General features: G+C 37.6%; 1 protein-coding gene across 1 annotated transcript in view; it reads right to left on the bottom strand.

Moving 5' to 3' along the window:
- The window catches only part of tnni3k (TNNI3 interacting kinase), a 121,504-nt gene that overhangs the window by 69,032 nt on the left and 39,091 nt on the right, over positions 1-13,381 (bottom strand). The window contains exons 12-17 of the mRNA XM_061237302.1: positions 12,689-12,775; positions 12,298-12,354; positions 10,417-10,509; positions 10,258-10,315; positions 8,443-8,637; positions 309-413 (exon numbers count right to left, since the gene is read on the bottom strand). Coding sequence (XP_061093286.1) covers positions 309-413; positions 8,443-8,637; positions 10,258-10,315; positions 10,417-10,509; positions 12,298-12,354; positions 12,689-12,775 — 595 coding nt within the window. The remainder of the gene's footprint in view (positions 1-308; positions 414-8,442; positions 8,638-10,257; positions 10,316-10,416; positions 10,510-12,297; positions 12,355-12,688; positions 12,776-13,381) is intronic.

Genomic DNA, 13,381 nt, shown 5'->3' with positions numbered 1-13,381 from the left:
ACGCCAATCACTTGTTTTAAGAGATTTAAGCAATTTATCTAATACAGAAATCACATTTGAACAAATTATGTTTTTTGTCTGTATATCTGCATGTTGGATATTTCTGATGTCTTCTGATGTCTTCCAAGTAAGAAATCCATAATCCAATGACACATATCGATTAAAGCCAAACTTGTTTAAATGGTCATAGTCTTACAGAGAAATTGGACTTCATATCCAAGAATGCAGAAAATACACATTTTAAACATAAATTCTCTCTGTTGCATTTATCCATTTGTATGTCATGATAATGATGAAAGAATATTCACCTGTTGAGATCCCGGTGGATGATTGGCTGAGTGAGGTTGTGGAGGTACTCCATGCCCTTGGCAACATCGATGGCAATGATGAGCTTTGACTGCAGATCAATGATCCTGTCCATTAAAATGTCTTTAGAGTTACAATTTATACAAATCAGTGACAGACAGAATAACCTGCACACCTAAGTAAAAAGAAGACTTGTATAACAGCACTTCACAGATACAGAATGATTATTTTCATTCAAGAGTACCAAAAACAGTCACACATAAAATACATTCCTACAGTACCCACATTGCTACAGTAACTCTGCCCTTCAACTCTTTATTTTTTACACCCATGGACACAACTCATATTTGAAATGCTGAGACTCTTACTGGTATTGTCTTTCTTGCGGGTACTCTCATATGGAACAAAGTCAGTTATACCATGGTCAGTTATGCCATGGACCAATGCATTGGTCCCATTTATTGAAGACTCAATTAGTACTAGAAAGGCTAGGACTTTAATATGCAAATTGTTCCAATGCTATATGTAATACACTCCTCCTTCCACAACTTTTGTTCATTGGGTTTGAAAGAACTGCATTTTCTGAAATTCCAAAAAAATCGACTCGGTATAGAAACGATCTCCAAAGAAATCCAATACCAGCCAATAGTCAAGCAGGTACTGGTACCCAGATGTGACCTATTGTGTGCATTGTAGTTCTAAAATGATAGATTTAGCTGATATATGGTATTTGTAAAGCCCAGAAGTAATCACCACCATTTTGTTCACATAGAAATGCTGAGTTCAAGCCCAAAGAGCATACATAAGTTCAGTGGTTCAGTTAGTGGTTACTAGTGACGTTTACTAGCCTGGAGCCCATTCACTCACACGTAGCACAACAGCTAACGTTTGTGAATATGACAAATTTAATAGGGGCAATGAAGAAACGATAGAATTAAAAATATATCTTGTACTGGCGGTGTTGCCTACGCTGAAGACCTACAAATTGCTGGATGCCTACAATTATTTTGTCTGTGGATGAGTCAGTAACATTGACCACTTTGTCCCACCGACAGGAGATCTCATGTTGTGCCAGAAAAGGTAAGTAATCTGCCCGGCACTGCAAATCACTATGTTAGGTAGCTAGCTAACGTACTAACAGTTGGATAATCTGGACAGTAAGAGGTGAATAGCTAGCTAACACATATAGCTAAGCAGCGAGATATCACTCCTTGTCTCATGGTTATTGTCCAGTTGTTAACAGCTAAGGGAAAATGTTAACTCTAACCAGAGGTGGGTAGTAACAAGATACATTTACTTAAGTAAGTTTTTTAATAAAATATAATTTAATTTAAGGAGGATACTTTTTACTTCTAATTAAAGGAAAAAATTTTTTTTTCCTCAGGTACATTTCTCTCTATACATTTCTTCCTCATCTCTTTTTAAATATAATGCAAATGTCCTGTGAGGTGAACCACTTGCCCATTACGGGGTACAAGTAATTGGTTATGAATTTCCAATTTCATTCACAAGTATACTTTGATTTACTTGCTAGCACAATTCAATATTAAATCACATAGTTTTCATGACTTCAAGATGATCCAGCAACCCTCACCAATTTTGCAGTGTTCTACTTTGAGGCTATATAACTATATGACTTGACAAATGGCTTAAATGAGGCAAGACATGTAATGTAGTTTATTTTCATAATTTAGATAAAAAGTGCATCAAATTCAAACCAAATAGGTGAAAATGCAAAAGAAAGTTGTTTTCCTTTATTTTGCAATGGAATACTCTGAATCAGTAGCTATAATAATTATTTATTATATCTGAATTATAAAAGTAAAAGTAAGCAGTGTACGCTTTTGTCCCTAAAATGCCTCCAAATCTATTTTGGACTTTAGGCGGCATAAACAATTAACAGTGAAAGGTGAAAAAAAAAAATACTCTAAAATGTTAAACTATTTACATAAGATACTGGGCTGCATGCTCAGTCATGCACAGTGCCCGTCTCCTCTAAAGGTCATGCCACTCTGTGAAGCAGATTCAGTCTGCCACACTGCAGAGAGGGACATCACAAGAACAACACTGTTGCCACCTCCTCATCTTCCTCCCTGCTAATGAACAAACATATTGAAATTTTAGAACGGAAACAAATTACATTATTCAAAAAGCATAACACACCTTGGCACACCAAAATATGTAATCATGCACTCATGATGATATTTCAATAAAACACCACTTGTTCTGCACTTTACATGAATGTCATATTTGGTTGCATGCACTGAGATTAGATTCCTCTGGATGCTTTTCACTTTTTTTGCCATATACACTCAGTGTAAAATCAGACCATTTTATTAGGAACACCTGTATACCTACTTATTTGTGTGATTATCTAATCTGCCGATCATGTGGCAGCAGTGCAATACATAAAATCATCTATATACAGGGCAGGAGCTTCAGTTAATCTTCACATTAACCATCCGAATGTGGAAACAATGTGATGTCAGTGGTTTAGACCATGGCATAATTGTTGGTGCCAGACGGCCTGGTTTTAGTATTTCTGTAACTGCTGATCTACTGGGATTTTCATGCACATTGTGTGATGCAATCATGTGAACATGGAGCATCATCTGAAAATAATGTTTTCAACATCTTGTGGAATCCATGCCATGAAGAATTGAGGTTGTTTTGAGAGCAAAGTGTTCCAAATACAATGGCTCATCCCAGCAACATAAAACCAGCAATCAGAGTCTCTAAATGCTTGCTAAACATTCAAGCTAACATATAGTAGCCCAGGACAGAGAACAAAAGCCATATTTCATATCTAGATGCATCCCCTAAACAAATACTGTACTGTAGCTACAAATGCTCAGTTTAGTAAGAAAAGGCTATCGGTTGTTGATAAAAATCTGGAAAAGGCAAAGCAGAAAATATAACGTATCTAGCTAGCTAGCTAGAATTCAAATAGTGCAAACAATAAAGTTAATACTTACAGTCAGTGTCTTGAAATGCAGGCTCTTTCAGCTCAGAAGTGCCTCCTCTTCACAAATCTCTTTTCTGATTCAAATTCATATAAGCTAGGCGACGAAGCTCAAATGGGACAAATTATATATTGTTGGAAAGTACTTGCTGTACTCTACTGGATGAGTGGTGTGTCACTGAAATCATAATTGGAACGCCCCGCAAGAAACTAAACAGCAAGTGCGGTCTGATGCTGAACAGGTTTTGCAAATGAACTTGTTTTTGAAAATGAAATTGTCCAAGAATATAAATGGCCATTGAATCTTGAAAAGGACATCTTTACTTGTAAAGCCAACGGTAAGATGTTATATGTATTCTATAGTTAGTTGCAGATACTGATGATAGAATGATGTGGTGATTGCACAATAATTCATCTAGTTTATTTTGCTATTCAGTGAGCAGTTTCTCACCCCTGTGATTTGAAACGATTCCTGTTTTTTTAGATTTATCTTATTGCTATGAAGGAATAAGAATTTTTGGCAATTAAATATTCGCTTGTATCCCTGTGTTCATGCTTCCACATAATACTTTATTGTCCAGTGGCTCACTGTTGTTGCATATGAGACTGGGCTAGGGGGTGCTGTTTGACTGCCAAACTAGGGGACAGCAGTGGCACTTAGGAAGCCCGTATATTTAACTCTTTCTCTGCATGTCTTAGTAATGAATTTGAAACAAAAACTTTCATTGTGTGAAATGACTGATTCAAGTCACATGACGCAGCATTGTAGCTGCTTGGCTTTAAGTGCCTTTTCTTATGTCTGCTAACACCTGGCTCTCGTCTAATGGACTAACTGGCAGTGTGTCTGGTATTAGGAGAGTGTGAAATTTCCACTTTCCTGACCTCGTCTGAGAACTTCTCCATGTCCTCCTCTTTAATCTCCTTGCTTGCTCAGTCATGTCTCCTATTTGTTTAGTTTTTTTCCCCTCCACAACACTTTTTCTCCATCTTTCTCTCTCCCTTTGTAATTCTTCTGCCTTTCTGTCTGGCTGACTATTCTCTCCCTTCTCTTTCTACTCTTTGGCCCTCTTTGCCTATAATTATGGGCTTTGTTCAGCTATTTGTACCTGAAACATTTTTGTCCATTAAAACACTTGATTAATGTAGTAGTTATTTAAATAACTTAATTCTAAATACAATACTAATTTCAATAACACAATTCAATTATTAAAGATAACTGAGAGTTATGTCACCTTCGTCAACATAGATGTCAACTCTGTACAGCTGTACAATAATTCAAGCTCATTGGTTGAAAACTGGTTTTAATTTCCACTGCCAATGGCAGGGGGGTCATTCTGGACCATAAGAAGTCATTTTGGACCGTTTGAATTTTTAATAGCCAAGTTATGGAGCACACTGCAACCCACGATAATATGGCAAACATTTTCATGCCGGTACGGCAGTGTGCTCCCCGTGCCAGACAAGCACACCCATCAACCTTTCAAGCAGGTCAATTGCTTGCTCTACAGTGGCTCTTGTGCATATGTTATTGATAAATGAGGGCATAGCCCAGGCATTTCATCAGAGCTGAGCGAAAGAGCAGCTTTACCGCAATCTACAATATGTTCCTCAGCAAGATCGTAAAATTTCAAATTGGCTGGGTGGGAACTTTTTTATTTTCGCATTTTGGAATAAGCTGTCTTCAAACCGTTCCATCGTAGCGTTCCATGATTTTTCAGAAGATGTTTGCATAAGAAGTGAAGTCGCCCACAGACCTCTGACACGTTTTTAGATAGACTAATAAGCATTTGCAGAAAGAATATGTATTTCTCGAGAACTGTTTTTGCCAAAGCGCAAGTCTCCATGTGCGTATTGAAAATGCTACGGTTTTGTTACGCAGGCGAGAAAATGCTGTGTTTTATGCAAGCCAAACAAACTAAGACCATTGGAAACTTAATGTCATTAGCTAAAACACTTTTCAGTCGTCTGTCACGTCCTGTGCCCGTTTCAATGCTCATCTCCATGTTTTTCTGTTTCTGTGTTCCATTTTGTGTTTTTATGAAGAAAAAAAAGTTTTAAGTCTGTTTCTTAGTCACGCCCCTCACACCTGTTATGTGTTTCCTCATTTGGAATCCTCACCTGATTATATATATACCTCTCTATATATGGTTGTCTCTGTCTTTCGTTCGTTGCCAGATTGTTATGTGCCTTGCTTTGTGCATTCCATACTCTTCAGCAGTTTCTCCTGTTACCTGCTCCTGTGTCCCGCTTACCTGCTCCCATGTTCCTGGTTCCAAATCTCGTCCTGTTTCCAGCCCTCAGCCTCCTCTCCTCCTCCAAGCCCCTTCCCCGCTCCTGTCTGCCCCATTGGACTGACTTTCTGATTTTGACTCTCACTCGCTCTCGTATTGCCTGCTCTGCATTGCCTTTTCCGCCCGGCTTCTGACCATCACCTTCCCTATCACTGCGAACTGTCTGTATTGTTACTGTTTGCTGGAGTTTGAACATGGAATGTACGACTCTGTTAATAAGTCTACCTATTCTACCATTTGCGAGTCTGCACTTGGTTGTCAATTGTCTGCCCGTGACAGTTGTCAGTTAAATAACATGCAAGTAGTCTGTTCTTTGCTTGACAGAAGTTATACTGTAGTTGATTGCGCATGGATAGGGAGAATGCCTATACTTAGCAACTGCATTACAGTTACCATTCAGAAAAGCTTGTGTTCCAGAGCGCCTATACAAAATGTAGATAATGGCATTCCTATGTATTCCTACGTACTTTTGTAGAATTATGCAACAGCGAAACAGACAACAGTGATAGAGAAATATCAACAATGGATATTCTATCGACATTTCTCCAAGTTTTTTTGAATTAGAAAGTATTATGCATTTCGTTCGCTGGAACCTTGACGTGAAAAGGACACTGACGTTACCATATTTCTTGTCTTATGTGGATTTTTAATGTGCAGAGGCGAGGTCCCCCCATGCTTGTTCTGCTACCCACATGTGAGAAAATAAAGTACTGTTGTTGCTAAATAAATGGTTTTCATGCATTTCAATGGTTTATCCTGTTACGATAGTGAAAAAGGAATGAATGGAAAAAAAAAACACACCGGACCACTCCTTTTAAACCAAATATAATTTGAATTGGAATATGATCATTTGTTTAGATTCAGCTAGTTATGTCCTATCGATTGATTTGATTGCCTGTGACAGTCTTGAGTACAGAAATCCTTCTGATTTATTCTTGCTAGCCATACCTCTTGCCTACCTTTACTAAACACCTCTGGTTCTGGTTCTTTATATGATCTAGCAGTTGGTATACTGAAAAAACGTATCTTGGTAGACCCTGTTGCTTGTCTTTTACTGTTGTTGCAACACCCATGTACAGCACTGCATACAATTTTATACATCTGCTGTAGCTAGTTAGCTGGACTTTTATCAAGTATAACAGTTATAGATTGTTGTTTCTATGTCAACAAAATGGTGGCAGCATCTCAATTATCTTAATCAAATCCTAGCTATAAAGGGGAGATAACGGCTCCAACACATTTCACTGAAACTAAAGGCATCGAATACTCTCTGAATAGACTACATGATGGTGATACATAAAGACCCTGTTCACTCACAAGTATTTTTTTCAGTGGAATTGATAAGTTAGAAGAGAGAGACAGTGCCTGTATTAGCGGGAGTACAGGAAGAGAATGGTAGGGATACGGGATATTTAAAATATTGCACTTCCTTCATTAGCTTCCATTTTGTGTTTTCTCTCATTTTGCACATTTTAGCACTTCTCAGTGGACCTGTAATAACCTTCTCTTAGCCTAAAACAAACCGACAGCCTATAATTTTGAAATAAAAATGTTGAAATGGAAATCTTCTCCTTTAAATAGTGTTTCATTTGGTTTCATACTGTTGACATTAGGTTTCTGTGCCTGCAGAAATCAATGCGGTAATAGACTGGACAGTAACTGAATAATTGTGAATGCTGTAGTTATAGAAATGATTTAATTCTGTGAAGAAAATGCCTCATTTTTCACTGAAACAGACTTTGAATAGCTAAACTGACAAAATGATTGCTGCGTGAAATGTAACCATTACATTATTGGCATTCGGCAGACACTCTTATCCAGAGGGACGTACACTTGATTAGACTAAGCAGGAGACATCCTCCCCTGGAGCAATTCAGGGTTAAGGACCTTGCTCAAGGGCCCAACGGCTGTGCGGATCTTATTGTGGCTACACCGGGATTAGAACCACTGACCTTGCCGGTCCCAGTCATTTACCTTAACCACTACACTAGAGGCCGCACTGAATTCAGAGTGGACTCTGCTCAGACAAAAATATACAAAATGAGATAAAAGACGTGTGTAAAAGAGTACTGTTCTGAATGGGAAAGCAGATGAATGGATAAGTGTGCTGAATTTGTTGTGAATGAAGCGGTTACTTAAAAAAAAAAAAAAACACTTCCTATTATTTTCATTATTATCAATGCCTTAACAGAATTTACGTTTTCCTTAGCCTAAAGGACACAACTGAATTTTTATTTCTAAATTATAGCAGTTTCGTTTTGTTACATACACAATTACAAGAAAATAGTTTTGCTACATTTGCTTTCACAATCTGTAAGAAATTAGGCTGTTGTAAGTGCAAAAATCTAGACTATAAAAATGGGCAAGACTTTGTGGTTCTATGTAGATGCTTCATAACAACTCAACTCCTCCTTCACTGTGCCAATTCAAATTGAGTAGCAGACCAGGGCAATCAAACACTGTTTTGAGTGATTATTAGGCTACACTCTATTGAAACAAATTATTTATAGAAATGATTTATGAAAATAGATCTTACAAATGACTACAATGGCAACAAGCAAGAGATCAATAACTGATGCAGGAATTCTGAGGTATTTCATCAGAAGTAACAATTCCCCTGTCACATTAGTAGTGACAGTTTAGGTTTAACTCATTTAATTTCTGAATCTCTTTGGGGAATGAAATAACATTCCAAACTTTTACTGTTCACCTGTTACCGTTCAACCCCATCCCCAATGCAATTATTGATCCGTCCAAATATAAGTCTGAAGCACCTATATGCCCTTACATGCACATACCAGCCTGCTGACAAAGTTGACATTTTCTTTACATTTTTACAACATTTTCTGAATAAATAATAGAAAATCTGAGCAGCCTCCTCACCTCTTCTGCTCATGCAGCAGGGAGAACAGTGACCCTCCAGAAACATACTGGGTGACAATGGCAAACTGGCTTGGGTCATCCAGGCATGCACCCATAAACTGTATTACACAGGGGTGGTTGAGTCGGCAGAGGATGGACACCTCCCTGCAGAACATGTCCACATCTGACTTGGAGCAATAAGTGTTGGCGCGGTACCTGGAAAACCATGCAAGTCTGTATTGAAATAAGTATTAAAAATAAGTAATTGCAGAGCACAAAACACAGTGGACCTCAATTTGAATAAACTTTAGATCAGGAACTGGTGTACAAAAGCCTTTTTTTCAATAGTTTTTATTGTTTTATTATAGTTTGTGGTCAGATAGAAAATGGGACTACTAGGGTATTCTGAGTATATTGGGGCAAAATATTGAGGCATTACTTGTTTAAAATACTAAATATGGAGCAAACCATATTCTCATGTGGTCTGGGGTGAATATGATGAACAATTATCAGTACCGTGTATTCTGTGCTGAGGGGATGGGAGGGGTCATCAATATTTGGTGAGCAAGACAAACAGTATGCTAATTAGGCAGAGATTCAATATTTGAAAGATTATCCCGATATTTCCATTGATGTTAATTATTTCATTTCATTTGTTGCAATTTTGAACAGAAAAACCATTTCCCCAACAGTGAATACTGTGTCAGCACTGGCTTTTGATGTAGAACAGAATCAGTATAGTGTTCATTTCAGTTTACACGCAAAAAATACATACCATGCATGAGTGCATGCATTCCAAGCCAGTTGTTATCTATAGTATGATAGAGCCTGCTTAGACCTGGTTGTCAATATCTGAATAATATCTGGATAGGGATTGTCCATATAAAAATGCAGATGTAAAATGCACCCAAGACACATTAGGAAAAGATTCAGATCTGATAGGCCAAACCACTTCAGGAGATGGTCTGAGATGCAATCGAGATGGATCTTAGACAAGTGTAAATGCTCCGTGCTTCCAAGACACATATGAAAACCAAAATTCCACCCAAAGCATAATGTGATGCAACGGCTGAAACCAGGGCCGCTGCTGCATTAAACAATCTCTTTTTTTTTTTTTTTTTTTGTGCGCGACGTCAGCGGCTCGCAGTGAGCATGTGGATGGATGACTGCGGAACTTGTCATCTTCCATTAAAAATCTGAAAAATGGCATATAAACTTTATATAAGTGCCTACAATCATTGGTCTGCGAGAGGCAAAGTAGGAAATGGATTGTCAGGGTTTTGCATTTTATGCACAAAATAGCAGTCAGATTTCAATGAGGATGGCCGGAAACGCATCTGACTACCAGATGTAAATGTAATGTGGTTATATCATATCTGGATACTATCTTGATACGTCATATGAAACAACCAGGTCTAAACTGGGCCTATGATTTTGCCAAAGTTGTCCTCTGACACTGACTCAATATGTATTCCCTGAATAGGTGCCCGTGTTTTAGTTTTTTAGCACGGAAAAGCTAATTAAAACTGGCAGTTCATTAAAAACTGTGACACTTCAAATTGGCTAAACCTGAGATGTTATACTTCCTAACCTTGTCCCCCCAACCCCCCATCCCCTCCTTTATTATTGGCACCCCTAACAATTATTATAAATACAATCAAACAAAGTGAAATTGGCAATACAATTTAATTTAGTTAATCTCAGTCTAAATGAACTATATTGTGTCATTCCATCACTTCCTGTTTCACTAGAGTATAAAATAAGGTAACAAGCATGCAATATCCCATTGTCCCATCAGCCTGGGATAATTGTAAATTGTAAATTCAATCCACTTACCGTTTGATTGCAACAATTCTGTTACGACATCTTCCTCTATAAACCTTTCCAAAGGAACCTGGTAAAATGTAAAAACTGTTTCATATCATATTATCATTTTAAACACAGTGATTTATGAATATATAATACAGAAATTATGTGATTTTTTTACGGATATACCTGATCCAATAATCTCGCTGAATTCCAGTTCAGAGAGCTGAAGTTGGAAGTGTGATGGAAGGCTGGCTCGGAGCAAGAGGACATCAGCCTTTTCTGGGAGGATAAACATATGTCATGCATGCATCTATTAAAGGCAGTCCACAAATAAAATGCCTCTGTTTGTAATAGTTTATTTTAGGGGTGTTATCAGTTAAACATTTGACTAACCAATAACCAATCATTTTTGGCAGAAACTATATAGATTGATCCAAGTGGAACTTGACCCTCTTTCACTTTATCTTATTAAGAATTAAAATATATAACATTATATTGTGGATAAAATAACCCTTTCTACTCCTAATATGTACTTCCTTCCTGTCTACTGTCATTATTCCCACCTGTGTCTAGTTTGAATTCTAATTAGTTACTTGTATTTAAACCCTTTTGTTTCTGTCTTTCGTTGCCAGATTGTAATGTGTCCCGACCATACTCTCCAGCGTTATTTCCTGATAGATTTTTGTTACAACCATTTAACCTTCTGTTTTGTTTTGACCCGTAGTTTCGCAACCCATTTTGGACATTTGTTTCTTGAATCTGTTTGCGTTAGGCTTGCCCGTTAGTCATCTACTCTTTGCCTTCGACTTTGTTTTGGATTATCCCTGTTATCTCTGTTGGAATACCAAACCTCTGCCTTGACACTCGTTAATGAACTGCCTATTTCCTGCTGATTCTGTTTGCTGGTTATCAACCTTTGCTTGTATACTCTACTACCAAGTAAATCTGTGCTACTGGGTCCTGTTGTTCTGAACCCTGACATAACTTCCTCCATTGAGACTTTTCCATCTGAATATGTCACAATGTTGAACTTTTGGTTGTTGACCACTTGATGTCACTAATTCTGTTTTTGCCTTTACTGAGTTTCACTGCCTAATTATGCATCTTGTTAGACTCACCTGCTCTCTGTTATTCAGTCATGTGAGTTGTTTAGCCTATTGTCTCACAGTATTTAAGCCTGGTCTTTTCACCCTGTCTTTGTTGAGTCTTCGCTGAATGCTCTGTGAGTAACTTTGGCCTGAACCTCTGTAAACCTAAACTTTGTTTGCCTTACATGTTCTTTTACCCTGGATTGTTGTTACCCTGTGATATTTGGCTTACCCTGTGGACTAACTGTCAGATGTTTTTGCCTTTTTTTGTGGATTTAAGGACTGTACGTTTGGATTTTGTACAATATCTTCTGAGCTTTTTGAACTTTGACTTTTTGTGGAATAAAACTTTGAACTTAATCTGTGGTTGCTTCGCAATAGAGTCACCCTCAGTTCCTTGGTGGTTCAGGGGATTGTTCTCTGATTACCACACCAGAGACCCGGGTTCAAGACCCGAGTCTGACAGAATAGGCTTTAAGAGCATTGCATTGTGGGTTCAGTTGCACTAGCTTTGAGATTGCCGTGGCAGAGGACAGCCAAAAGCCGCCAAATAATTACCATCTGCTTAATGGAATCAACGCCATTTGTCTCTTCACTCACTTCATGCAGCAGAATGAATCAGTATTTACAACAACAGCATTCTTTCCCTACGGGTCTGGCAAAAATGTGCTTTCACCACCAGTGACAAAACCTATATAATATATAGAGACAGCAATGCCAATAGAAACCAACAGGGGAAAACTCTGCCACACAGGGTAAGCACGTTTGCTCACAACGCACACTCAATTTTAATGTTGACATTTAAAAGGAACTATATAAGATAAAATAAAGATTGAAAATGCAATTTTTTTTTTCATTAATAAGATGCAACCCCTAGTAGTCATAAGGAGTATCGGTTCCACGATTAGCCTTTTAAAAAATGGGTTGGAAACGTTTACAAAAACTGATGATTTGTCAAATCCCTACTTTATTTGTTTACCTTTTGTCATGCTCTTTATCTTTCCAAGTGGTGATGGAACAGAAACATAGGACCCATCTAAAAAGCATGAGGACAGGACAAAAAGTAATTGGAGGATTATGTACAGTTTTACACTCTCAAATACAAATAATAGTACTGTCAAATATATATTTGTCTTTATTTTATCAGAAAACATACAAAGTTAAATTATTTTCTTTCATAATTCTGTTCTCAAATACAAATCATAAATGTAAATGTAAAAATGTAATTATTTCAAAAGTGACATTGTTTTTGTCCCTGGGAAATATACAGTACTTACTGTATATATAAATCACAGGTGGATAATATAAAGATAGCTAACCATGAGTCCTTGTGGACACTTCCTTTGAGTACCATCAAGCTTATTACTGACCTCCGCCTGGTTGGGAATATTCATTGCAGGGGGACTCATCCTGGGGACGCTTGTAGTGCTTGAGAAGAGTAACAATAGCATCATGGCCTGTAGCACAGACACAAGCATATGATATTTACATTACATTACATTACATTATTGGCATTTGGCAGACGCTCTTATCCAGAGCGACGTACAACAAAGTGCATACCCATAACCAGGGATAAGTGCGCTGAAAGACCCTAGAGGGAAGTACAATTTCACCTGCTACCTGTACAACAAAGATAAGGACGAGGGCCAATATTTTTATTTTTTTTATTTTTTTTGGAACACAGAAACAAACAAACAGAGCAAAAGTGACCAAAGTTAATTATCCAAACACTGCTCACCAGATATGATTACTAACCTCTCTCACACCAGAACTGGACAACCAATCAGTGATAAGCACAACCCAATCAGGAGTAGGAAACTCTCCTCCTGACAAGGGGGTGTAGGCATCTTTTCACTTTTTTATTTTTTATTTAAAGTTCTGTGAATTTTTTGGGTTTTAATTTTTAATTATAAAAAATGGGAGAAAATTGGATTAAAAATTGGATTTTTAAACATTGTCCTTTCTTTTAACCATAGGCTTTGTGAATGGGACATTGATCGTATACATTCCATGAGATTGGATACGTTGCCCCTGCTAGTGCAACAGCACCTTTAATTACGTAA

Source organism: Conger conger, chromosome 4, assembly GCF_963514075.1.
Source record: "Conger conger chromosome 4, fConCon1.1, whole genome shotgun sequence".
NCBI classification, from domain to species: Eukaryota; Metazoa; Chordata; class Actinopteri; order Anguilliformes; family Congridae; genus Conger; species Conger conger.
The sequence above is the reverse complement of the archived record's forward strand: the minus strand, read 5'-3'. Positions and strand labels throughout refer to the sequence as shown.